Consider the following 27920-nt stretch of genomic DNA (forward strand, 5'->3'; position numbering starts at 1 on the left):
TACATGGAAAATAATCTCCTCACCCGTTTATTGTTGCTTTTACCACTTGGTAACGCGGTTGTTTGGAACCTCGTGTGAATACAATTTCAGTTCTGCAGAAAAATCACACACCTGTATTGATTCTTCCCCCCCCCCCAAAATGTATCAAACACATTTCAAGTTTCAAATTTGTGTGCCTTGACTTGCTCCTCTTAATGTCTCTTTAGGGTTGTCCATTGTCACTGATCCGATAGAGTCCAACTCAGTCTCTCACGTGAGGTGACAACCAAATTCAAAAGGTGTAGATTTCTCATCAAAGACGGTCTTCTCTGTAGTGCCTTGTGCTAAGTGCATTCAACCAGTGTGTCAGGACTCAACCATATAAGCTGGGGTTGGCTTTTTGAACTACACAATACAGAAAGAGAATTTCACATGTAGCTTTGCATGCCATAAGGCTGCTCGCCCTACTGTAGGACAGTGCAATAAATACAAAGATATGCACACTAGAAAAGATTTAACTGCCATGATCTACGCCTGGGTTATGAGTACAAATTTAGCTAGTCAACAAGATGACAAATTTAGCAGAAAGAGTGGCAATGGCAGTAATATTCTACTACAAAAACAAGGCTAGAAGCAAAAGTGTTCTCAAGCTACAGAAAACTTGCTACCTCCTAAGATATGACGTAGGGCCCGGTTCTGCCAAGTGCAGTCATGATCAGTAGGTTGCATCAGAACATGCTTCTCCCCCCGTTAACAATGAATACTTGTACAATTTATTTGGTTTTGATAACTGTTTATAAATAGTACACTCTAATGACTAGTAAACTATACAGCAACATGACATTTATAGCCTAATCCTGAATACAAAGTTCAAAGAACATGACTACAAAGGCCAGAGAGCAAATGGCATCGACTAAAAGCATTTCCACTTCAGGATCTATTGAATGTTCTCTTACACAAACACTCCTCCTCCATGAAACCAAAAGGAACAGGATTTCCTATTCCCTCTCTGCTCCAGTAGTAATTTAGCCACGCATCACCCTTATAAATTAGTGATGGATTTTACCACGTAGCCCCTGGGGGCTATAGATTTTATATACTTTATATATATGCACATTTACTTTGAAGTCTATGTAAAAGTTGAAAAAAAAAAAAGTTTGAAAGAAAAAAACTCAAGAATATATCACAGCTTTGTAAGCCCCAAAAATACAAATTGGTTTTAGAACCACTATTCAATTTATCAAACTTGGTTGGGTTTTTTCTTCTGAAGTATTTACCTTGAATTCTGTACACGTTACAGGAAAGAAAAGCTTTGTCTACGAATGTTCCCTAAGGTGACAGTTACCAATAGAATGACAGAATAAGAGCAGGAAAAATAGTCAACACATGGGGGGGGTGGATCAATTTCTGCTTTTAAAAAGTAAAAAGTCACCATATAGTTAAGTACAAAAACCTGCATTGAATGACAACTGCTGGTGTAGTAACTTGATCAGGTATGGAGACCAAGAGTATAGTAAAGCCCTATGGTAATAATATTTCTGTAGCATTTCCACTTGGTATGTATCTACTAAATGTTGGCAAAGTTTCTGTAGCATTAGCTTATACAAACATAGGAGTCCTCAGTCTGCTGCATAAAAGGGAACAAGTGTGTTTGAATTCTCCTGAAATGCACCTGAAATCCAGAGTGTCACTTACAAACTGCATAATGAAGCTTTTCTTCAGAAAAATATCTGTTTGGCATCTCCGGGGCTCTGTTCCATGGGACAATAGGGGCATTTTAATCTGGGGACAAAGACAACATGTTAGAATTGTGGCAATGGGTGATAACTAAGCATTAAATGTATCGAGTTTGCAGTGATAGTCCTTCCCCTTTTGCTCCTGTAGCACGAAGCAAATGTACTCTTAAGCCATAAAGATTTACTTGGCCCCACTAAAAGTCACCTTTAGCTGAGAGAGCCCTTATCATGCTTTTCCTTCTAATTGCACTTTCTCACCTTTCACCCACAAACTCCTGAATTATTGAATACCAAGAAATGAATCTTCATCCATTATTTCTACTTCTGGATTCGTCTGTTGCATTTTAGTCATTTTAAGTAGGCTGCCAGCTTTCACTTTGACTTCCTCAGCATCCAGAGCAGTGGTTGACTGTCTGGTTCCCTAAATGCTGTGTGATTTTACAACCCACTTAGATCAGCTCCCGCAGGCTACAACTGAAGAGGTCAGCCTGGCCTCCCTGCTGAGCTCTCCATTCATACAATTCTATCTGCTTACAATATTTCTTCTAGCATTGATCCATTATTCCCCATCTCTAAATTTGGGCTTTTCACTTCCCCCCTGCCTGAGTTAATACTGTCAGAGCAATGCTGTCACTAAAGCTGATCAATGAAAGCATCAGGGGTGAGTGACTGGGGACAGCAGCAAGTTTAGTGCCTTCGAATGGCTAAAGTCACCCTCAAAGGCTTTTCTAACAGGGCAAAGAATGCAAACATCACTGGACATTTTCATTCATAGCATCACTTATTTGCACGCTGGATTTCACAACAACTTCTGGCTCTAAATGAAGCTGACAGCCTCTGCAGAATGCCTCCTGCATGTCTTCAATCCAAATCACCACTGGTTCTTCCTCAAGGAAATCTGTATAGCTCTCTCCCTCCCATTTCTTCCTTCCCAAAAACCTGTAGGCTGGTATCTAAGAAGGATTATTTCCACAGTGATAACTCAACCACCTGTTCAATAACAAAGCCTTATTTCCCCAGAGGTTTCATTTTATCTTTTAAGGGCTATTTCACATGCTACTAACCTTGCTCCCAATGAAAACCTGCGTGTGTAAAAGCCTCCATTTTGAGTTTAAGACAACACAATGGTACTTACAACTTGGAAAATGACTGTGCTCATTGCATTCCTTCACAGAATCTCACTTGCTACAACATCAGAGGGTTTATTATGCTTTTTTCCAGTGCATCAACCTCGCTTATCTGGCTTTTAGGTCATTCTCCAAGATTAACAATTCCACCAGTGTTGCAATGATGGACTCAGTTTTCCCAAAACACAGTACTCCAGTCTTAAGATTTGTCCTTGTCTGTATATGTTGCTTGAAATAAAAGAATTGTACTTACTTGCTGCCATTAAACATTTTATTCAAAGCATCTCTTGATATAATATGACCACAGACTAATTTCATAGGTGGGTTATTATCTGTTGTTTGCTGACGAAGAATGGGACAGGCAAATATTGAATGATACCAGCACTTTTTGCCAAGGTCCACTTCAATCTGTGAAAGAAATTAACATAACAATTTATCTTGGGGAAAACCACATTTCCAGACAATTATCCCTTTAGGACATGGCCCTTACTTAACGGATTTCACAACTCAGCTGTGAAGGCAGCACAACCCATTGTGTGGATGCCTGACAATTTCCCAACCAAAAATACACTTCATTGTGATCTTAAAATGGTGATTTCTGTTGCTTCTCCCCATCCCCAACAAAGCAGAGGATTCTACCAAGGGACAAGTGTCTATTTTAGTGCAGATCTATGCCCTGGCAGGAAAACCAAGCTGATCACCCAACAAGACCTTCTGTGTTTTCTAGCCAGTGATTTCCACAGTGTTTTAGACGATAGAGCTCATTTAAGGTGGGGGGGATAAGAGAGAAAAATCCATGGATTGATCATGTTAATGTTACACAGCTTCTTGAAAGACTCTCCCAACACCTATATGTCATGTCAACAATGAAGTGTATCTGAACCACTTATTTTCAGTGCCACCACAGGTACAGCATAACTCTTGCCATAATGACAAGAGGACAAAGACAAAATGATTTCAGAAAGGGACATCTCACAGCAAACAACAGGTCTGTGACTTCAGGAATTGATTGAGAACTGCAAAAATCACAGCTTCTGTACCTGGAGATCCTGGCTGTGACCAGTCCTCAGTTCCGATAGGTTTAACCTTGAACAAAATCTAACATAACCTTTTCATGCTACTTAATCTGTGTCTCTGTACAATGAAAATAAGGCTTCCCATCCCCGTTCTGCCTTAGCAGTACATGCTAGAAACCTTTATGTTTAGAAAATGCAAGGAGGCATGTATGTATTAGTAACTGATCTGCATCTGACAGCAATCTTTTCCCAAATGCTCCCTAGCTGATCATTCCTGTCTGGAGAGCAGGGCAGGAATCTGCCACAAGTGGAGGTCACGCTCTCAGTGTCACAGAAAACATCACTGGGAGAAATTCCACACATGCACTTACACTATAAATGAATCTCTTCCAGCTACAATCAAAGAGGCTAACTCAGTTCATGCCCAGTTTGCACTAAATAGGTTTTCTCTCCAAATCAGGAGCAGGCCACTGGAGAGCTGCACACACCTGGTAAGAGCTATAAAGGGAAACTGGGGTTTTGTAACAACTGAACTTCATTTCAACGGATACAAATGAGTTGTGCTGGAAGCATAATACATTGGATCCCAATTCAGTTCCTGTGTCCCCAGACGTAGCACTAATTCCTTCATCTCATCTCTTATCTGCCTGATGAAGAGCCAGCGTAAAGCAACCTGTGGACAGGGCTCAAGCTATCTAGAGGAAGTTAATGTTTCTCAGTGGGATGTATTTCATTTCCAGTTATAAAGAAACATCTCACACAACCAGTGTAAGGCTAAGTGGAAGATGTTGATCAAAGGTCATTTGATCAAAGATCTTTTCAATGTGGAAGGGGATAACAAGCGAAGAGGGGGAGCAAGAAAGCAATACCCAGAGACACAAACCTGACAGATCAACATAATAGAGACAATAACAAGAAACAACCTTGTTGGCCACCAAGAAACAGCAACCAAACCCAGACTTTGCAACAGGCAAGAACACAAACCAAGGGTCTTAGAGGGAAGGGGGTCAGTAGAACTATACAAACTGCAGGACAAAAGTGCAAGGGAAGGATACTAGGGAGGAATGGCCAGAAAGGGGTATAAAAAGCACTAGAAGGGCCATGGCAGTATTTGAGGGCCCATGAACATGCATTTGCTTGTGAATCTAGAGTGGTGCATTTGTGTTTTCACCAGTGAATTTCAATCTTTAGCAGCCAAAGGGGAGGAAGGGATCTTGGCTGTCTATACTTATGTTTTATGCAAGTCCTGTATGTGGGTGCTGCTGAAGGCAGTGCCTTGTCTGTGGCAGCCTGTGTAGCTGGTTGTATCAGTGTCCTGTGTGGGTGCGTGTCTGCGATTCAGGCTCAGCTCAGATACTGGTTCCAGCTACAAAGGGGAAGGCAGCAGGTACATCCATCAGCCTGGGATGCAGAGCCCAGGTCTCTGTACAGTATGAAGCCCCAGGATGCAGAGCTGCTGGAGGTGGTGACCATGTATAATACCCCTTAATACCCAGCACAAGAAAACCCCCCTGAAAACAACATTTGCCATTAGAAACCTGTGCTGGGACAGCTCAGCATCAACTCACCGGTAGTTCATCCTTCTGATTCCAAACACCAGTGCACTGCCTTTGTTCAATAACTGCCTTGATATTAATTAGAGCTGGTAATGCTACACAACCTGCTGAAAAACTGCAGAGAGAGGAGATGTTAACATAAGGAGCCTGCCAGGAAACCAGTACTTTTTATATTTCTACTTTAAAGGCCAACTGAGACACAAGAGTGTTATTGTACTACTACGTTCAGTTCTTGTCTGTGCTTCTAAGCTCCTCTCAAGTACAAGCAGCAAGATTTTGGGGGCAGGTTATCAGTTACCCTGCTTCTCGGACTAGGGTCAGCATTCTGGACTGAAAACAAGAGTTAATCCCTGCTTTGAGACTTATAATGAATTGATTTTAGTGGTGGATTTGACAGTCCTGAGGTAAAGATTGGACTTGATGATCTTGAAGGTCTTTTCCAACCCAGTTGATCCTATGATTTTCTATGGCACTTATTTTGACTGTGAGCTGTACAGGAAGACATCATGTTGGTTTATGCAGATACTTGCTCCCAACTAAGGAAGAGTATGTGTACCCACACGTACACACAACCCATAATCCTTTAATTACATGTAATTACCATGTAAAGAAACGTGTCTTTCCACCTTCCCCTTAAACCAAGAAAGCACATCTAGAAAAAATATAGGAAGGGAAGTGAAGGAAGGAAACCACAGTCTGTGACAGGAATGGCAGTATACAAGTGTCCAAAGTCATGTGTCCCAATGGTTCAGCTGCTCTGGGATTTACCCATTACCAGACCTCACCACATGATTTTGAAATACTTCACTGTGTTACAAAAGACACTGTGACACTGAATTTCCACAAATTAACACATGTTTTGATGGATTTAAGCCTAATGACAGTACTATAGGCCTGGAAATCAGAAGTAACAAACAGGATTTGTCCTTGGTATTGGCCTGCTCCGTTTCCTTGGCAGATTCTTTTCCTATTGTGCAAGTTTTATTGTCTCCAGAAGTCATGACCTTCCCCTCCACTCTGCCCCTCCAGAAACTTGGCTTTATGTTTCTGCAGGAACATTCTTGCTAGTTTACTTGGGAGGGATGTGCCTGAAACCTATGGATGTCTTGCCTAAGCTAAAAATATAGTAAAGATCCCATCCCTCACCTCCAACTGCCCATTTTAATCCTTACATTTTGCTTCGTGGTTATTTCAGCCCTGAGTGTAAGTTGTGTTAAGCCTGTGGAAAGCTTAGACAAATAGTATTTGTCCAAATAGCTACAGAGTAGGGATATTTGTTTCCAAATAGCAGAAATAGAAGTGTTACTGCTTTAATGGTTCTGTGGGAAACACTGGGTCCAGAGCAATGGTTCTGAAAGAGCCCCTGAAGAGTGTAACAACTCAAGCAAATTCAACTGGTGTCCTGTAGTCCATCAAGACCCTGAACCTTAGGGTAACAAGAGTTTTCTCACTGACTCCACACAGTAAATCAGCCCATGAGGCCTGTGCAGGATTAGGATAAATAGTGGAGAAACCAATCAGCCTTGAAAAAGTGACCACTACTCATGTTCTTATGTTTTATAGGAGGGATTTCACTTCAAGCTGGTTTCATTTCTAAAGGGTTTGCAGCACTCAAAGGTCACACCAATTTAGAGCAGTCTTGTTTATGACGAGAGCATTGATACCACCTATGCAGTAAACACATTTCAGTGCAATCAATTTCACACCCAGAGCAAATGTCCAACCAACCCCAACATCAATAACAGGGATTTTCCACTTCACCAACACTCTCTTGGCCATTTGCACTGAAAACTGCATTACAGCATCAGTGCAGGAGCAGTTCACATGTAAAGCATCGCTGTTAGTTTGACTGCAACAGGAAAAAGATGAAAGCCAAAAGCCAGAGACAGAAGTTCTATGTATCTATAAAACCCTCAGACTGAAACTCGGAATGTTTATTGTGGAAAGACAACCTGAAAGTGCTTCCTTTGTCGCTTCTGTTGCGTGACAGAGGTGCAAAAAGAAGAAGCAGAAGGCCTGACAATTTAAGTGCTTTAAACTAAGCACATAAGTAGTAATAGTAAGATGCAAACATTTAATATAGAATCATAGAAAGCCAAAACAAAAGCTCCCAAAAACCCCAGGAAGAGGTAGTGAAGCTTCTGCTGATACCAAATCCAGCCCAGAAAGATACATGTAATTTATTCTCTATTTAATGTCTGAAATGAAAATGAGAGCATCAGGCTGCTGTATTGCAGGAATTGACATCCAAAGGCTAAAGAGCAGCTAATCTCTTCTTTTCAGAGAAGCGAGAAGGAGATTAGGTTGGGGGGTTTATTCCACATTTCCAACTGCCTCCTGGAGATCTGCATTTTGTCAGATTAGTTCCATAGCTTGGAAGTGCCTCTTTCTTTTCTGCAAATGAGGTCCAGCAAACAATATGGGAATTTGAGCAGCTCAAATCACAATCTAACTCTTAAGCATTCTGCTAAAGGGAGAACAGGTAAGGGAATGTGGGGATTTAAAACCATGATGATCAAATGCTGACAGAATCACAGACATAGTTTTAGGGGGGTTTGCAGTTAAACAGCAGGGACAGTTTTCACACATTTGCTGTGGGAATAACTGGCTGATTGCCACCCTCATCTTTCACACTGCTGTCTGAACTACAGAAGCCAAATTCCATCCACGAACGCTTCCTCTTGAGCTGTGACAGTGCAGGATAAAGCCCAGCACATGGGAACATCTGATTTCTAATCTTTGCAGATCTTGCTAGAGCTAAATGTAACTACACACTTGATTTAATATGAGACTACTCCTCAAAAGCCGTTTCTTTTGTCCTGAACAAGAAATAAACCCCAGAACACTTTGTACCCGATATTAAAAGCAAGTGAAAAGCAGCATACCTAACACTGAGAGGTGATTCAACTGAGAGACCCAGAAGAGCACAGGCATCTCTTGTAAAGATGTCACAGATGTCCGCCCACTGGTTGGCATCTAATAGATGAACGTACGGAGAGTTCTCTATTCCTTGCCGCAGGTACACCAGGCTGCCCATCAAAACCTGAATATCTAACAGGGACCAGGAACACTCAGTTAGTTTGTACTACAAATAAAAGCAAGTGGCTACAGGTTTAGCTGTTACATGGAAACCAGGCAGATTGGAAGCAGCCTTTCAGTATCTGAAGGGGGCTACAAGGATGCTGGGGAGGGCTCTTCATTAGGGACTGTAGCAATAGGACAAGGGGTGATGGGTTCAAACTGAAACAGGGGAAGTTCAGGTTGGATATAAGGAAGAAGTTCTTTACTGTGAGGGTGGTGAGGCACTGGAATGGGTTGCTCAAAGGAGTGGTAAATGCTCTATCTGTGGCATTGCTCAAGGGCAGGTTGGACAGAGCCTTGTGTGACATGGTGAGGCATCCCTGCCCACGGCAGGGGGCTGGAACTGGATGATCTTAAGGTCCTTTCCAACCCAAACCATTCTATGATTCTATGATATAAACCAAATCAAGAACTGATTCAATATCAGTAACATCCTCACCTCTACAAAATACAATGACTGATGTCCACAGCTACAAAAGCTCCAGTCCACTATGGACAGACTGGGGGGGAGCTGTCTCCCCTCACAAGCACGACGTGCTGCCTACTACTTGTTTCAAACAGGTTTACCTTTATTGTAAAGCTTTGTCACACACAGTACACAAAAAAATTAAGCTTTACTGGATTCAGCTGGAGAGGATTCACTTCACTTACATATTCCCCATCTTTCAAGTTTCATTTCTCTTTGTATTACCCCACGCAGCAGAAAATAGCAGATGACTATTCCAAGAACATTTCTGTGCATTTTTAACACTTCACCCTGGCAGCAGGCCTATTCTGGATGTAATGTATGTATTATTTAAAGAGTCACAAACCTGAAATTCAAGCAAATGTGCAGAAAATATAATTTTGTGCCCTCTTTTAAGGAAAAAATAAAAAGGAGGAATTAATTAAAATTGTAAGGATTCAAGTTATACAAGTTAAATACAAAATGGAGTAAAACACTTTGGGAACATGACTTATATTTTCCTATGAGGTGCCAGATCCAAGTGCTTTAAATCCCCTTAATGTGAGCAAAACCTTACCTTTCTGATGATTTAGGGCGAATGGCTGGAAGTTTTTTGCATACTGAAGGGCTTCTCTTTGATTTGCTGTTCCACCCATCAATAAACTAATGAAATACAATCTGTGTAGTTTAAATTCCAACGAACTATTCTGTGCCATGAGCATTTCTCTGTTGGATACGGCCCACCTAAAAGAAAAGAAGAGGTGCAATGACACACGACACAGGAGTAATTGTCAGCCCACAAGGTATGAAATCATTACAATTAGCAACCATCTATTTCTGACAGAGGGGAGACTGAGATGAGCTCTTAGGCAGAAGCTCTTCCCTGTGAGGGTGCTGAGGTGCTGGCACAGGGTGCCCAGAGAAGCTGTGGCTGCCCCATCCCTGGCAGTGTTCAAGGCCAGGTTGGACACAGGGGCTTGGAGCAACCTGCTCTAGTGGAAGGTGTCCCTGCCCGTGGCAGGGAGTTGGAACTGGATGAGCTTTAATGTCCCTTCCAACCCAAACCAGTCTGGGATTCAACACTCACTGGCTGGAAGGGAAGACTGAATTAGGCATGATATCAAGTAGAAAGAGTTAGAATCTACTGTATTTGGATTCAAACCACTCTGAATCTAAATATTTACAGAGAGTCTTCAGCTGCATGTTGAAGAAACTTGACCAAGCCTTTTCCAACTTCCTCATTCACCAAACACTTTACCTAAGCCACTATGTTCCCATGCATGCATATGTTGCCCTGGAGAGGGGAAAAGAATCATAGAATGGTTTGGGTTGGAAAGGACCTTAAGATCATCTAGTTCCAACCCCCTGCCGTGGGCAGGGACACCTCACACTAGACCATGTCACCCAAGGCTCTGTCCAACCTGGCCTTGAACACTGCCAGGGATGGAGCATTCACAACCTCCTTGGCAACCCATTCCAGCGCCTCAGCACCCTCACAGTAACGAACTTCTTCCTTATATCTAACCTGAACTTCCCCTGTTTAAGTTTGAACCCATCACCCCTTGTCCTGTCACTCCAGTCCCTGATGAAGAGTCCCTCCCCAGCATCCTTGTAGCCCCCTTCAGACACTGGAAGCTGCTCTGAGGTCTCCACGCAGCCTTCTCTTCTCCAGGCTGAACAGCCCCAACTTTCTCAGCCTGTCTCCATACGGGAGGTGCTCCAGCCCCTGATCATCTTTGTGGCCCTCCTCTGGACTCGCTCCAACAGCTCCATGTCCTTTTTATGTTGAGGACCCCAGAACTATACACAGTACTCCAAGTGAGGTCTCACAAGAGCAGAGTAGAGGGGCAGGATCACCTCCTTCGACCTGCTGGTCACGCTCCTTTTGATGCAGCCCAGGATACGGTTGGTTTCTGGGCTGCAAGCGCACACTGAAGCCGGCTCATGTTAAGCTTCTCATCAACCAACACCCCCAAGTCCTTCTCTGCAGGGCTGCTCTGAATCTCTTCTCTGCCCAGCCTGTAGCAGTGCCTGGGATTGCCCCTACCCAGGTGCAGGACCTTACACTTGGCTTGGTTAAACTCCATAAGGTTGGCATCGGCCCACCTCACAAGCGTGTCAAGATCCCTCTGGGTGGCATCCCCTCCCTCCAGCGTATCAACCGAGCCACAAAGAAAAGAAAGTCAGTTTAAATATCCTACTTTTCCCTACTTAAACTTGGTTTCTGTGTTATTTTCAACTTGGACAATAAAACTATTTCTCACTTTCTGGGTCTCATTCACTATGACAACACTACTATTTGGCTCCCAAATACCACAGAAGAATTCTTAAGCACACACCAAGTAAAATGAGCCAGAATTTTCAAAGCATATCACAAAAAGTTATTATTTAGATTTTATCCATCCTTTTCTTGGGTGTTATTTTTAGGGGGGGGCTGTTCTGTGTTGTTTTCTTAATGTAATTTAATCAGGCCTAAATCAATCCAATCTTTCTCTTAAGAACTAAGTTTCAATGTTCTTCAAGTACATCTGTTTCTCATTAGTGTTCATTAGTTCTACTATTTTCACTGTGGGGACCCCATTAAGCAAAGAGCTTTTCACTTTTCAGCAAGGAAGTGAGGTAATCTCTGTTCCTGAAAGAGAAGGGCTATGGGAGGCTTCTGTTCTTTTCAACCAACACTAAAATTAAGCATTCTTAAGAGTGCTGGGAAACCTTTCAATGTAAGTTAGCATTGTGCATTAAGCTGCAGTGTCAGTGAGCAAGTATCTACTCAATTTGTTGTGGTGAAAGGGTCAGGAGTCTGCCTCTATTAAAGGCTTTGTCATGACAGCAGTTACCTTTCAGTAGGGAAGAGGGGAAAGTGGAGCTTTTAAACTAAGAACAAGCCCTACATCTCGAGGAGTTTCAGATGAGCAGCCTCAGAAGCCTGCCAGCACCGTCACCTCCACCAGGAGGGAGGAACACACTCACTAACCACGGGTGGCTTGGTTGTTGTGATCAGTGTCTGCAGTTTAAACTGGAGAGAGTGACAATAAAGCTCGTTCCCATCAGAGAACTGGAGTTAAAACCCATAAACCAATAAGGAGCTGAAAGACAAAAAGCTATTATCTTTAAACAGCAAGACTAGTCCACAGCCCCATTAATGAGATATTAATCTCTATTGCATCAAACCAGCATCCATCCTCTCTGTGCCAATATTGGCAGCCACATGACACGACACTTCATCTTGCTGAGATCAAGTCTATTTTTCTAAATTAGCTTTTAGGCAGGATTTCCATTTTTAGCTCTTTGAGTGGCAGCACAGATTTGTATCAGAAGCAAACAGCCACAGAAGCAAGGCCTGAGATGTTGGGTCTAGGATGTGCTGTTCCTGTTGCCAATGGGAAGATAGAAAACCAATAAGTGAGGTCTAAAACATTCAACCCACGTACTCTCTACCACCATTAAATCAGTGGTAATCACAACCCCCATCTTCCTCCCTCCCCTCAAACCAACACTCCCGGAGTGGTTTCACTTCTGAGACTCAAATACATGTGAATTTGTTAAGGTTTACAGTATCCTGTGAGGGTGCTGAGGCGCTGGCACAGGGTGCCCAGAGAAGCTGTGGCTGCCCCATCCCTGGCAGTGTTCAAGGCCAGGTTGGACACAGGGGCTTGGAGCAACCTGCTCTAGTGGAAGGTGTCCCTGCCCGTGGCAGGGGGTTGGAACTGGAGGAGCTTTAAGCTCCCTTCAACCCAAACCAGTCTGGGATTCTAGCTCCCACGTGGGATTTAGTTAAAATAAAATCACAAAGTCTAGCAAAGCTTAAATTAAGTTTAAACCATATGCCAAAGGTCCCAGAAAATTCCTGGACCTGTGCACCTTGCTGCTTTCCAGACACAAGAGAAGACAGTATCTCTTCCTCAGGAGAATACAGCCAAAAGCTTTGAACCTGCAAGCCATTCCCACCAGACCTCCACATGGAAACCCACTTGGGCTCAGAAGGGCCAGAATCCACCCAGGAAGAACCTATGGATTTCCCTCCCCACCACCAAATTACAATGAGAAAAGCCACTGGAAATTAATGGGATCCTGCAGAGGCACAGAGATTACTCAGCTTAGGGTACAGAGCCAGACTGGGCAACTCAAAGTCAGATATGAATACAAGTGAATACTAACTTCTCTCTATCACCACGGGAGGCTTTTGAAAGTCTTTTCACAAAGCCATTAATCTGCCACCTCCCTTTGGATGGCAGTGACCAGGAGCCACCCATGTTTGCTTGGTTTCCAGCACTGAGTTAAGCTGAGCCCTGGCAGAGCCAGAGGGACTGGTTATTGTTTTCATCCCAACCTTCTGCATGGGTGAACCCTGCCACACTCCCCTTCCTGGTTCATGAGCCTGTCATTCATTATCCTTGTGTAACACCACTTCCTGCTTCGCCACCGCTGGCACGAGGCTACCCCAGAATAGGCCGTTTTGGGACTGCTTTTAATGTACTCCTGAAGCTGTATTTACCGATGACAATTTTAGCCATTTATTAGCTTTTTGCCCTAAGAACACGATACCAGAGGCCATCCCTCCAGGGGCAGTTTCTATCCCTCCTCCTGAACACCCAGTCTGCTGGGAAACAGTAAGAGAAACACCTTCACGAGCATCAGCAGTTCTGTGGAATAACCAGGCATTTAAAACATTGCTTACCACCTAAACCGTAGTTTTGTCACATTTTGGTCCTCCTCACTAACAACCATGGGTTTTACATAAGCATCACTATAATTTTACATAATTGCACAATTTTACATAAGCATCACTATGCCCAGAGAAGCTGTGGCTGCCCCATCCCTGGCAGTGTTCAAGGCCAGGTTGGACACAGGGGCTTGGAGCAACCTGCTCTAGTGGAAGGTGTCCCTGCCCGTGGCAGGGGGTTGGAACTGGATGAGCTTTAAGCTCCCTTCCAACTCAAACCATTCCATGATGCTCTATGATTCTATAGATAAGGACCCTCTGTGCCCAGCAGCAGGCAAAGAGAAGCAGCTTCAGCACTGAGGAGTTTAAAACACAATAAACATTAGAAACAGAAATGAGATGGGGTGGGGGAAGGAGCCCAGCATACAAACTGTGCTGACAATACACCCTATTCTCTATCCATTCAGCTGTCTTTGGCACAAGAGTTCCATTGAAGAAGGACCATGCCTTCTGCTTTGTTTGAAAAGCATTTAACACATTGCAGGAACCACAAGACACGACTAAGTAGCAACAAGTGAGGCATAAGGCCTGGCAAACCGGTGCTAAATGAATTTAGCGACTTCAAGTGAATGGCCATAACAGCAAGTTACTGTTCCTCAGAGGATCCTTCACAACAGCTATGTTATTATTTAAACCACAAGAACTACATGGTGTAGCTGACAGTAAAGCCTGTTTCAGCTGTAACACGAGGCATTTCAGTGCCGCTTCCCTTCAATCAGCTAATTCAACAGCAATCAACCACCTGAGCTTGTAACTATATTCAAAGACCGACTATTTAGGTCAAACTTTGCATGACCCAGAGGCATAATCCAGGATTTAGTTTATGAACACCACAGTTTGAATATCAGAGTATCTCTGCACTTGGTTTAGATGCCAATAAGCTCTGAACTGACATACCTGTGCTGGTTCGTGTTAAAGGGAAAAGAAAATGTTAACCTGAAAATGTGCTTAACTGAATAATGGAAATGGGGGATCTTAAGTACATGAGGTTAAGCTCTGGAATGAAACATTTTGGTTTCTGTTTTTAAAAGGCCCCTTCAAAGCTGGTTTGGTTTGGGGGTTTTTTTCTTTGTTTTGGGTTTTTGGGTTGGTTTTGGGTTTTTCCTTACTCACAAGACCAACCCAAGCTTACCAAAGCTCTCACAACATGGAAAACAAACAACAAGCTGAGGGTTTATTTGGGGTTTTCTTCCTTTTAAAATAAAAGCAATTCTGGAATGATACTGCACAGTTATGTATCCACTGCTATAAATCATCAAACAGTAGCCCAGGAGACATTTCATCACCTTTCCTTCCTCACTGTCACTTTCAGCACCAGCTTACATGTCTAATGGTTGTAAAGTCTACTAAGGTCAAGAAAATATCCTGGTCTAAGGCTGACTGATAGACCTCAGATACTCCCAGACTTGGTTTTCATCTCAGGGTTCAGCATTATCCACTGACTTGCATCAACTGAAGTGGTTTGTTCAGAAGAGATCTCATTAACAGATCCCACCATCAGCCCAGGCTCCCAGCAGCAGCTCTCATCTCACCCAGCATCATCAGCACCTACCCGGCTACAGCAGCCTGCAAAGCACCCCCCTGTCCTTTCATTCCCTCTTCCCACCCTGTGATCCCTTAATCTGGAAAGGGAGAGTGACTTGAGGAAAGGTGAGAGCTTTGGTCCCGAATCAAGTTGTGCTCACCCCAAAGTGAAGCCACAAAGACTCGGTGGTACCCAACACCTTTAACAAGTCCTGACATCCTTCATAATTGGACCTTTTGATATAAGGTTCACTCATGATTCACTATAAGCTAAGTTCCATCATGGCACACAACTGTTCCTCCAAGTCATGAGTCCTCCTGAAGCCTTAAATCAGCATCGTAAATGATTCAAGATAATCCTTCACCTAAGAAAGACGCCTTTAGTTAAGCACTGCCCATGGAGAGGGACACAGAGGGGATGAAGGTAGGGGCTCACTCAGTAACTAGACTCTCCAAGGACAAACAGGGACACACCAAAATATACTAAAAGATAATGTTTCAAGTGAAAAACTAAGGATTTGTTAGAGCATTCAAAAAAAAAAGGAGAAAATAAAGATCTGAGTAAACTCACTCTAGTGCAGGTCTCAAAACTCTGACTTTTAATGCTTCCAATATTCGATTTAACTCCACAAATGGTTCTTTTTGGCTTTGATCTATTGATAGACCGGATTCCTGCAAAAACAGAGGCAGTTTTTAGTTAAACCACGGAACCCAATGGGATTAAGCTGCTGTTTTTCCTGACAGTTTAAATATCCACCTGGAACATTCAAATAAGGACGCTAACACACCAAGCATGATTTTCCAGCGTTGATAACATCCAACATCCACACTGCTGGTTACCTGACAAAGCTCCTCAGCTACATCCAACATGCCCTGCCTGAAGAAGTGCTCCACCATCACCTCGTTGAGGATCCGCTGGCTGTCAGCCTGCCAGCACCCATCTATCCCCACGCTGCTGATGTCGGAGTCGAAGTTCTGAAACACACAAATCAACAGTTAACGGGCTGAAACACCCCAGGGAATTATTTCATTATCCAGGACATGTCTCCACCCTGGTGCTTTCTCTGCCTTTTACTCAGTTAGCCCTCAATTCTCTCCTGTTCCAAGTGAAACCTATCAGCTCCTTCATTATCTCCTGCTTACAGAAGAAGAAATCCTTTGCTTTGCTCGTTTCAAGTCTGAATCTTATTCACTATAAGGAATTACACTGACAAAGTACAAGTGTAGCAAATTAGAAATGTAGTTAATTAAGAACGGGGTTTCCAGACTGTGATGCATTTTTGAAGGAAGTATCTGCAGCAAAAGGCTTTTTCCATATGGGAAAACTGAAAATGCAGAGGGAACAGAAAACAAAATCGCCTACACTAGAATGGAAATAGCACTATCAGTGTATCACTGTCACTACAGCACACCAAATTAGAAGGAGAAGCTTTAAGTCATGAATTCTTTTACACAGCTGGGGGGGTAGACAATGCTGGCAAAGGAAAATGTCACTTCTCCCCACCCCCAAACAACAACGACATTCAAATCTCTGAAGACCTCAGCATCCAGGCAACAGGATGAGCTTTGAAGATCTGAGAGATCTTTAGCAGATCTAACCCCGATGATCCTACTGCCATGTATTTTTAGGCCAGTGGCCTATGGACATATTCCAGGAATAGGTAAAAATATTGTCCCAGTGACTCTTCAGTAACACTTGGCACTGCTTGGCACTGTGCCTCTTGGCAGCAGGAGAGCAACACTTACCCTAATGCAAGATATGAACCAGGAGTTAAGCTGCCAACGTGTTTTATGATCAGGGCAAGCAGGTTAATTGGAATGAAAATCTTCGCCCATTGCCTAAACCAAATCTCTTGTAAAAGAAATGTTGTCTAGAAGTCAGCGTGTCACTCGCTGCCTGAGCTGACGACTGTGGCTCTCTTCCAAGAGGGAACTTCAGAAATCAGAAGTTCAGTGAGAACAGCAGTGCTTCAGCAATGTGAGAACTGACAGTCCTGCCCAGTGCAGGAACACTGACCCAGCACAAACACCTCCTCCTGCCAAAGCCCACAGAGCAAACACCACAAAGCTGGCATGAGCCACCTTCCTCCTCAGCTTCACATGGCACCTGCCTTCTGTTTGCCACTTATTAATTTCCTTCATCAGCCACCTTCACATCCACTTTGATGCTGCTCTGTGGCATCATGAGAAAGGGGCATCATCCTGCACACGTAGCTTCAAAAGCACCACCCCCTTCAAGCCAAACTGTCAGTAAAACATCTACTTCAGGCTAGCAAAGTGTCTTCTGTCCTTCGGAGATAGTGGAGCAAGATGAGCATTTAAATTATTGCCATGGACTCAGGTCTCACATTTAACATCTTCAATTGGGGGTCTTAACCTGGAAGCTCCTTGTCATGCTGCTCATCTTTAAGCTGTACCTTGAAGAAACTTAAGCACCCTGAAGACTAAATAACACTGTTGTTATTTGTGCTAACCCTTTGAAGCCTTTAAGGTTTGCCACCATTGCTGATTCTGGTATCACTGTCCAAACACCACTAGCAGGTAACATAAATCCACTGACAATGCATGAAAGAAATAGCAGAGGCAGTATTAAGAACACCCAAGGTTGCTTTTATTACTTCAGTTCTGGGTGAGGATCATCAGTAACCTGAAAATAATCGACTTTTCAGTTATTCTTCATGCAATTTCAAGTCCTAACTAACACATAATCCCAGAAGAAGAAACTGCATTCTTCTGGGCAGTTACCAACCATCAGAGCTGAACCTACACCTGAAACATCCTCACATCCTTCTCATTGCTTAGGGGGAGAGGTGGCAAAGCCACTCACCTCAGTTCCTTCACAAACCCCAAATTCTGTCCTGAAAAAACAAACCTCTGAGCTTTGAGAACCTTTTCCAAACCCCATCATAAATCAGACCTTTTAAGTCCCATAACAGATGATAACAGTGAGCCACATCAGCTCAGGTGTGCTGTAGGTTCAAGTCACACCATACAACCTGAAGACCTCAGTTTTGATTCTCCCCCTCAGCCATTCTCTGACCAACCCAGCCTTGACCAGGTTCTCATTTCAGTAACTTCTTATGATTTTAACCATTTCTAAGGTCTTTAATATACGAGATTCTACAGCTCTCCCTCCTCTGGGTCCTGGGAAGCTTCAAGAACTGACTGCTCATATTACAGTGACTGTCACATGTCAGAACAAATTACTGCTTGCCTTTAGCTTGCATATTTCATAACTGTCACGCACACGATATGCTGGTGACTACACAGCTCTCAGTTTTGTTTTCTAAATGCTAACAGTATGCTAACTGACAGCACGTGAGGTTTAATAAGACTGCACAAGTTGAAATAAATTCCCTAAGTTACAAACTCCAGAAAGGTTATTTTGTGCCTTTTTTTGGTGTGGTTTTAAGCTTAGAAGAGCGTCAGTTGATATTCCCAAGAAACAAAGCTTTCTCTAAGAGCCTACGGCTAAAATGTGGACTATTATGTGCTAACTACACTACTGATACAATTGAAAGTACGTTACCAGATAATTGCTAGGATGTGAGGAGGACTTCAGGATGCACACACACAAGATGGACCATTTTAACCAACATCCAACCTTCCATGTTATTAGTAACATAGAATCATAGAATGGTTTGGTTTGGAAAGGACCTTAAGATCATCCAGTTCCAACCCCCTGCCATGGGCAGGGACACCTCACACTAGACCATGTCACCCAAGGCTCTGTCCAACCTGGCCTTGAACACTGCCAGGGATGGAGCATTCACCAGTTCTTTGGGCAACTCATTCCAGTACCTCACCACCCTCACAGTAAAGAACTTCCTCCTTATCTCTAACCTGAACTTCCCCCTGTTTAAGTTTAAACCCATCACCCCTTGTCCTATTGCTACAGTCCCTGATGAAGAGTCCCTCTCCAGCATCCATTCAGACACTGGAAGCTGCTCTGAGGTCTCCATGCAGCTTCTCTGCTTCAGACTCAACAGCCCCAACTTTCTCAGCCTGTCTCCATACAGGAGGCGCTTCAGCCCCTGATCATTCTCATGACCCTCCTTAACAGAATATGAAGAAGGATGATGATTAAGGACAGTTTTATTCCTCAGTTTCACAATTATTTTGTGCATTCCTCCCTTCTTCTGAATTCTGACCCAAAATACAACTAAAATACATTTGTCTACCTTCTCTGTTCTATTTGTTTGTTCCTAAGATACAGCTCAGCTTGCAAAAGCTGTATTTACTAACACCATTCTTCACAGCAACATACAACTGATGTTCAGTAAAGGTTTTTAGTTATTTGTATACAGGTTTTTACATGAAACAAATGCTAACTTAGGTAAAGGTTTGTTTTCCCAAAACAAAACTGGATTAAAACGGTGGCCTTTTAAAAATACTTAAAATTCAGGGATAAAAAGTGCAAGGAACTACCATTTACTCCACTTGCTTTCCTGAATGAAAGCATTTAAGCACTAGTCAGATTGCTGCTAGAGGGAGAACATTTAGTAGCCCCATCAAACACAAAGTCAAATTATTCCAGAAGAGTGAGTGATTTACAGGGAGACTGATGAGTGAGCTACCTGCTAGCAACCTGCTGAACACCAGTGACATGCCGAGTTCTGGAAGCAGAGGGAATGCTACTACAATAAAGAAAAACCTGGATGCAAACATTGCCTTTCAAAGGACAAAATGCTCTTTGGAAGAAAGGGTAACCCTTCCCGGAGCAGAAGCATGGAATCCAACTACTGTAAAAGCAAAAGGTCTTGTTTATTAGATGAGTTTTCCAGGAACTGATAACTTAAAAGCAACAAAGTTTGGGCATTTCGGACTTTAATATGGTTCATATTTGATGCCACATTTGAACTTTATTTCTCAAACACTTAGAAGCTTGTGTTCTCAGACTGAACTCTGCAGGCACACAAACCTAGGTCCCACCTAAGTTAAAAACCAACCAGGCTAAACTTTAGATATAGATATATAAATATAGATATATAAACTTGAGACATATAAAATAAACTTTATATATCATATATAAACATATCTTTAGATATAGACATATAAAATAAAGTTTACTTTATATAAACCCTGCCTCACCCCTGCAAAAAGGGAATTTAACCTGAAATTTGCCATGAGCAGATAACAGAGCAAGTTCTTTCGAAATCCAGGCTTGTCATGTAGGAAGTTTGTGGATTGTACATGTAACAACGGCTGTCACTTGGATGTATCACATAAAGTTGGTACCAATATCACCACGTTTCCCAGTCTCAACCAGGCAGTAAAGTAAGGAGAGATATTTATCTGTGCCTGAGCACAGGAAGGCCATAAGCAGTGTTCTAGAGATGTTAATCTGCCTATAAAATAAATGAGGACTTACATGTGAGAGAATTCAATCTCCTGCACCACCAACAAGCACTTTATTCAGGAAGCAGCAGGATTTTGCCCAGAACGTGTCGAGAATCAACTCACTACATCAATTACATTTAACCACTTCTGTTGGTTTAAGCTGAAGTACATTATGGTGAAGGAATGTGGGGAGGGTGATTTCAACAAAGACTTTGCTGGCAGGTTTCAAGCACATTTTCCAGCAGCACAGGGAAATCCCATGAAGTACATATGGAAGATGTCCCTGTCCAGGGAAGCATTAAATTCCGCCTGGATTTAAGCGTTACACACATTCACCTGACAAACAAGCCAAGACTCTGTTTTAAAGTAGTTTCCTTAAGGTGCTACAGTCAGGGAAAACTAATAAAATTCAAATTACTTGCATTAAGTTCCCACTGCTTCCCAGTTTTTGCACGTGAACACCACTGACACCAAGCAAGACTGCAAATCCAGAGGAATGAGCACAAGGAATACAGCAAGCTGAGCTTGGTTTTTAACACCTCCCTGGAACTCAACAGGCAGAAAGCAAACTGTTGGTATCTTTCCTACTGTGTTACAAAGCCACACACTTGACATTTTAACAATGCTTTTATTTACAGTTGTCCTTTTCCAAATAGAAATAGTAAGTAAAACAGCAGGAGAGAAACAACACTGGAAAAACTATGCACATGAGAAGTGAAATAGCTATTTGGAGATTAGACTCAAGCCTAAACTTTATTAAGCTTGCAAGTAGAGTTGTCTTTGGCTTCTAAGAAACATTAACACCCATTTCCATTGAATATTCTCACCCCCTCTATATGACCTAGGGCTGTTCTACTTCAGAGTGTTTAAATGAGAAAGGTATAGCCAAACCTGAAAGCTTATTTGTACAAAGTCCACTTGCTAGAGCACAATAGGAACATTTCAAAGTTAGGACAAGATTACATAGATTTCTTTCAGGCCTGAAGCCATAATAAGGATGGAATTGTACTCTAGTTAATTAGTTTAGATACAGCAGCAAGGATTAGAGACAGATGCATCCTTAAGCTTTGGCTAACAGTGACGTTTGGATTAAAGCTGTTAGGAGGAAGTTGGAGCTCTCCATGATGGTCAATCATAGATGCAAGCAAAAATCCAACAGCTGCACAGACATTCTGCCCAAAAATGCAGCATGATGTGCTTTGGGTCTTCACTGCACACCACACTTTGTTTTACCATCACAATTAAATGATGCTTTAACAGATTATCATTCCTAACAGAGTTTAAATGGGAGTTTCAAAGGATAACTGACTATTCTGTAATGCTGCAAGCATCTTTGTCTGGATGAAGAGACTCATGTACTAGTGTCTTCCTCAGTAAAAGGTGCACCTCAAACCAACTGTTTAGATCCTATCAACATAAGCATGTTCTGATATAAAACTATCCCAAAAAAGGCAAGTACAAGACTCCTTGCATATAAGTACAAGAAAAACTTGCACACAGATGGAGAAAAGCAAAGCCTGAAAGCATACATCTACCACCATAAAAAAAAAACCCCAAGTTTTAGTATCATTTCAAAGAATTGTTAATATCTACCTCCGTAAATACATGCAGATTCCAGTTATTCTTGAACCTGGAATTCATGTATTTCATATGCAAAGCTTCAAAGATAAGCTGCCCTACCTTTTTGTTTGTTATGGCACAGACACAGATAGCATGAGAAGTTGAATCTACACTATTCACATGAAGAACACTGTGTGTTAGAAAATTAAGCCCTAAGAACACACCTGAAATAGGTACGAAATGTCTTAACTCTGCTGTTGTACTGCCTTCTGGAACAAATGGCCAGGTTTGAGTTATTGCTACTGACAAGTAACTAGAAATATAATACACATATACAAAAACACCCCCAGTATTTCTGATTTAGATATTGAAGAAAACATTTTGCTAAACTGATAGAACATATACCAAGTCTACAAATAGCTACAGGGAATGATCTCTTGGAAATCAAGAGATTTGAGCTGCCCCAGAAGGAATACTCTGCATGCAAGGAGTTCTGGAAGCAAGTACTGTACCCCCGCTGCCCTGTCTCTGCCCCAAGCACTTGGCAGGAAGATTTCATTAAGACTCATTGTAGTATAAATCCACATTTTGCACAGAATACAGGCAATAATACAACCAAACCACACTATAAATACCTTATCTATGGCTTTTCCAACTCGGGATACGCTGCTGTGAATGTCTTTATGATCAGAGGCCAGTTTTTGAACTGTGTCTTTTATTCTTTTACAACACTGTGTCATAACCAGTGAAATTGTCCCCGACAAGTCTCCATCTTGGTCTAGACAAAAGAGAAGAAAATTAGTGACTTTGTTACAAATAAATGATAACTTTCAATCTCTTCATAAGCAACAACATATAAAGACCAGAAATGGTATTAAAATGAAGAAATGTAACCCAGGGAGTATTTGCAATGCAAGATGGGTTTAAATGAAGGAGGATATACCTGTGGAATTAGGAACCCAGCCACAATAACACTGAACAAGAGCAACAGCTTAAAAGATTAATGTGAAGTTCTCATGTGTCTCAGCCACAGTAGATTAATAAACACATCTCAAAGAAACACCATAACCCACCAAGCCCACAGGATGTAACGAGAAGCTACTGAACCTACTACAGGATCTGTTTCCTTTTAGATGGTTCCCTCAAGATACATCCTGTTTAACCTGAGGTGGAAGCAAAATTCAGATCCATGAGGGCCTAGTTCTTTCTTTCCCTGCAAACTGCTCACTTATATCAGACTCTGTCTGGCACAGGGTGGCCAGAGAAGCTGTGGCTGCCCCATCCCTGGCAGTGTTCAAGGCCAGGTTGGACACAGGGGCTTGGAGCAACCTGCTCTAGTGGAAGGTGTCCCTGCCTGTGGCAGGGGGTTGGAACTGGAGGAGCTTTAGGCTCCCTTCCAACCCAAACCATTCCATGATGCTCTGTAACTTCCACTTCCTGACTTGTGGAAACAGCTCTGAACAGCCAACCAGCCTCCAACTCCCCTCAAGGGATAAGAAGCAGCACATAAAGGACCTGTCTGTGAACATCAGACCCACTCTATTCTTGTTACAAGATTTATTCTCCAGAAGCTGGGACATTTTTAAGCTGTTGTCCAACCAAAAGGGACAATGCTGGATGACTCATCCTGCAGCCAAAATAATCCATACAAAAGGTTTGAACGCCCCTGACCACATCACCACACTGAACAGGTTATATCCTTCACGCCTCAATTTAAACATCACTCAATAGTTTTAATCAGAGAATAAAAGACACTTTTCTGTGCTTTACTCCAGAGTCCTTTCTTCCAGCTTTTGATTTCAAAACACAGGGAAAATCTCTTTTCCAGTCTTACCTATAAAGGTCACTCCTTCCTCAAAAGTTCATTCTACATGAAGAATTTTCCCTTTAGGGACACAGACTTAGCAGCCTTCAACTGCACGGGAAGACTCATTTAAGTGGGAGAGCAGCCCAGAAACACTTCCCTAACATTCCGGATCCAAACCCTTCATGTGAAAAAATAATATCCCCAAAATATCTCTTTAGAAGGAAGACTTTAAAAGCAACCACGTTCTCCATAAAGTTTGTTCTTATCTCATGTTATATTTTACATGCCTTTGGTTTCAGCAGCATGTTAAGAGTCCGGTTTCTGGTACTGTGTGGAAAGCAAAGCACTGGTGCATCCCATTGCTGCTGCACGACTGGGAAACCAGGAACAGAAACAAACACAGCTTACATTTAACAGAGGAAAGCCAGAAAGAAGCTGTAATCACAGGGAGCAGGTAATAACTAATGAGCCACTTATTCTATATATCTTCCTTTATGCACCCCAACTCTCAATCCTGTTGACAGCAACAGCAAAACAACCTCGCTAGGAAAGCAAATAGCTCCTGTTCAGCCCCACGACTGAGGAAGCTTTAACAGCACTTTGCAACAGGCAGAGCTTTTAAGAAATACTACAAAATAAAAGGTTTTAACTCTTTTTCTCCATCCAGTCCCATGAAGCTACTGATCACCTTCCAGCAAACAGCTAATAGGGCTCTGTATTCTTCCTAGTGGATGAATGAGGAGTAATAGCACCGAAATGCTCTCTTCACATTCACCAACTTGACTCTCTGCATCCCGAACTAAACCCACAAGATCCACTCAACCATCCCATCAAGTTCACCTCCTCAAATTATTTAAAGAATAAGCATTATTTCTCAGTTGTTGTTTAATGTTTATGACAGTCATTTCAAACCACGTGAAGGAGCTTAAATAACTGCCTCCTGACTCCTGCCAAGAGAAAATGATCAGTCAGAGATTACACAACAAGCAAAATGGAAATACTCCTTCCCCAGTAAACAGAGAGGTTCAAATACACTCTCTTAACAGCCTTCTTTCTGCAAGAAAAGCCATCGAGCAAAAACCCAGACAACCGACATGCAGAACTGCTTTCACTCCAAGCAAGTAAGTGAATTACTGAGCCCCAACACTTATTATAGCAGGAAGCAAGCACAGTAAAGCAAGGAAATATCAACACAGGAAAAGCCACCAGAGCTGGAAGAGGAAAAGGTTTCCCCTCTGCACCCATCTTAGCTTTAGCTAAACCACGAGCTACTGCTAATAAATCAGCAGAAGAAAGCCTGCAGTGTCCCCCTGGTAGTTCAGTGTGCACAGAACACTACAGCCTGAGAGCATCCCCCTGTATCGTGTACACACAGTCAGAATTAAAGTGTGTGTATATATATATTAGTGAGCAGACACTAGGCACAGTGTAAAGCCCAAAGCCAAGTTTACTCAGCCAGACACATTCATTCCATCCAGGAATATGCAACTCCTGCCTTGGCTACTCCAGGAGGCAAGATCTGTTCAGGGAAGAGAGAACAAAAGCAAACTTTGTCTTCCTATTCACAGGCCTTCACACGGGGCTGTTCTGTGCTTGGCCTTTAACATGAACACAACTGAAGACATTTATTTAAGAGACTCCACGAGCGGGGAAAAGAAAAATCAATTTAGAGGTTGAAGCAGCTTCTAAGTTTCTCTTTCTCCACCCACTTCCTTTTTATATCCACTGCCTATTTCAGGTCTGTTCATCTATCTTTGCCCTCCCATCTTGTCCTACAGCATTAATTTCTTCTTCAGCACTGAGGGTTTTCTTTTCCTTTTTTCCCCTCCTTCAAAATGATACACACAAGCATATTTGTGCAGTTCACAGCCCTGAATTACAGAGCTCCATTTTAAGCAGCCTGGCTGCTTCCACTTCCATCAAGTTTCAAACACATTCAGGATACAGCCTATAAAAGCTAAAAATACCTGTTCTGATTAGAAAGCTATAAATGACATGGTAAAGAAACACACTAAGAATTTTGCCACCTATGATTCAGATTACCCTCAGATGCCAAAACTAAACGGAGTCCTCAGATGTCCAAGGGTGCACTAATAACATATTGGGTTCATTCTGGAGTACTTACTAAAAGAACTCTCAATCTGGGATGTGTTCTGCTGGGGAAGCATCACCACTTGTTTGGGAAGTGCTAAGTATACCCAGGGCCCTCACAGGACAGACCCAAACACTGTTAATCCAAGCCTGGATGGAAAATTCAAAGAGGACCCTGAGGCAACTGCACACTGGAATCTTTTAATGTTATTACGAAGGGAGTAAAAGCTCTGGATCTGTTCCCACAGACAAAGCTTTAGTGTCAGAGTCTACAAAGGTCAATACCAGTGTGAGGGTCACACCACGCAGCGTGTCAGTGTGTGAAAACACACATTTTATCAACTGTCCTTAATTCACAAGCCCAAACCACTTCAAAGGGTTGGAGTGGATGATCTCCAAAGGTCCCTTCCAACCCTAATGACTCTGTGAGCAGCACAATATGATTTGTGGAAACACAGTTCAAAACAATGCCAAAACGATCAAACATTATTTCACCCCAAATAAATGCCTCAGAACTGGAGCTTGGTGGTTGCTCTCTATGGACACTGCTGTGTACACACAGCAGCGCTAACACACTCATGTTTGTGTTCCCGAATACACTCATTTGTGAGCAAGCTTTGCACCTGTATTTGTGCAGGACCACAGAAAACACATTTTCACCTGAACCACACAAAAGCAGACTGTCCAGAGCAGTGAAACAGCACAGTTTGCTCCCAAGCTTGGGCTCAGGAGTTCCTATTTTTAATCCCTGAGCCATCCCTCGCTTCCTGCACGGCTTTAGGTCAATCTCTTCAGCTGTCTCAGCGTGCCCTCCCACTCCACCAACACACACACCGCGCTACCTCCAGCTCGGGGCTTTCGCAAGGTTTAAACGGCTCATGTTCAGAGAGCACTTTGGCCACCTCGCCCGCCTGCGCAAGTGCTCGACATCAGCAGTAAAACACAGACGAGGCTCAGGAGGCCGTGTTTACTTCCTGCTGAACAGTGGCTTTACCCAACACACTTCCAACCCGAGCCACAGCAAAACAACTCTGGGGCTTCAGAGGGAAAGATAAGTTAACTAAGAGGAGAAAAGAGGAAAGCAGGACAGCCTTGCTGCCTGTTTCCCTCGGGAGTGACTAACACCTTGGTAACTCAACCTAAAGGCACAAAGGGTACGAACAGGCTGACCTGGCTCAGGCCGTACCTGCTGATCAGGAACAAACCCTCCTCTTCAGCCCAGAAGGCCCGGGAGGGCCAAGACCTGCTCCTGCCTTTAACTCTTCCCTGTCAGAACGACACACACAGCTCCGACTCCAGCGGGGTGACACCCCCGTAAGCACAGAGACCTTCCCCGCTCCCCCTAACCGGGGCAGGAACCCCCCAGGAGCGGGAGAGCGCTGTTCAGCCCCAACGCCGGAGGAGATGGGGGGGTCCCAGCCCACACAGGCCCCAAGTTTTGGGCCTCTGAACCCCACAGGAAGGGAAGGGGCAGGGAGGGGGGGACGGGATGGGGACGGAAGGGGGGTGTTTGTCTCCACGTACTCTCTGTCTGGAGGATCTCCCGCCGCAGCCCTCCCGCGTACTGGATGAGCTCCTCCAGGCTGCGCTCGCAGAGCTGCCCGTAACCAGAGAACTTCTGCAGCACCTTCTCCAGCTCCCGCTCCACCGTCACGCACTGGTCCATAGCGGCCGGCACCGGGCCGCGCTGCTCCTCCGCTGCTGCTTCTTCTTCCTCCTCCTCCTCTTCTTCTCCTTCCTCCTCCGCCGCCGACACCGGGCCCCCCTCGCCGCCCTCCGCCAGCACCGTCCCGCCGGCGCGGCCCAGCTCGGCCCGACCCCGCTCCCAACTTCCCCGTCTCCTCAGGCGGCGGCAGTTGTGTGCAGGCAGCGCGGCGGGCAGGCGGGGACCTCAGCGCCGCTCCGCTCAGGCAGCGCCGCGGACACCTTCACCGA

At 43.4% G+C, this 27920-nt stretch overlaps 1 protein-coding gene across 7 annotated transcripts; it reads right to left on the minus strand.

The window, feature by feature from the left end:
- Window positions 1–27920, minus strand: RMND5A (required for meiotic nuclear division 5 homolog A). Of its 7 annotated transcripts, none has more exons than XM_030491418.1 (10): window positions 27510–27920; window positions 22723–22865; window positions 16028–16162; window positions 15759–15859; window positions 9518–9684; window positions 8300–8465; window positions 5427–5529; window positions 3096–3250; window positions 1675–1761; window positions 1–384 (listed from the first exon to the last, which is right to left on the minus strand). In XM_030491418.1, the coding sequence occupies exons 1-9, from the start codon at window positions 27649–27651 to the stop codon at window positions 1698–1700; spliced, it is 1176 nt and encodes a 391-aa protein (XP_030347278.1). In that variant the 5' UTR covers window positions 27652–27920; the 3' UTR covers window positions 1–384; window positions 1675–1697. The 7 variants fall into 7 exon arrangements, 5 of the variants coding, with proteins under 5 accessions (XP_030347278.1, XP_030347279.1, XP_030347281.1 ...); XM_030491419.1 differs by having other exon boundaries at window positions 1652–1761; XM_030491421.1 differs by adding an exon at window positions 26073–26135 and having other exon boundaries at window positions 1–1761; window positions 27510–27574.

The sequence above is a fragment of the Strigops habroptila genome, chromosome 7, assembly GCF_004027225.2.
Source record: "Strigops habroptila isolate Jane chromosome 7, bStrHab1.2.pri, whole genome shotgun sequence".
NCBI classification, from domain to species: domain Eukaryota; kingdom Metazoa; phylum Chordata; class Aves; order Psittaciformes; family Psittacidae; genus Strigops; species Strigops habroptila.

Excerpts from the sequence above, each read along its gene's own strand:
- RMND5A (XM_030491418.1), bottom strand. The coding sequence starts at position 27,651 with ATGGACCAGTGCGTGACGGTGGAGCGGGAGCTGGAGAAGGTGCTGCAG. Across the intron at positions 16,163-22,722 it reads TTGGAAAAGCCATAGATAAG|AACTTCGACTCCGACATCAG; the intron begins GTATTTATAGTG and ends TGTGTGTTTCAG. Across the intron at positions 1,762-3,095 it reads AAAATGTTTAATGGCAGCAA|ATTAAAATGCCCCTATTGTC; the intron begins GTAAGTACAATT and ends CTTTGTCCCCAG.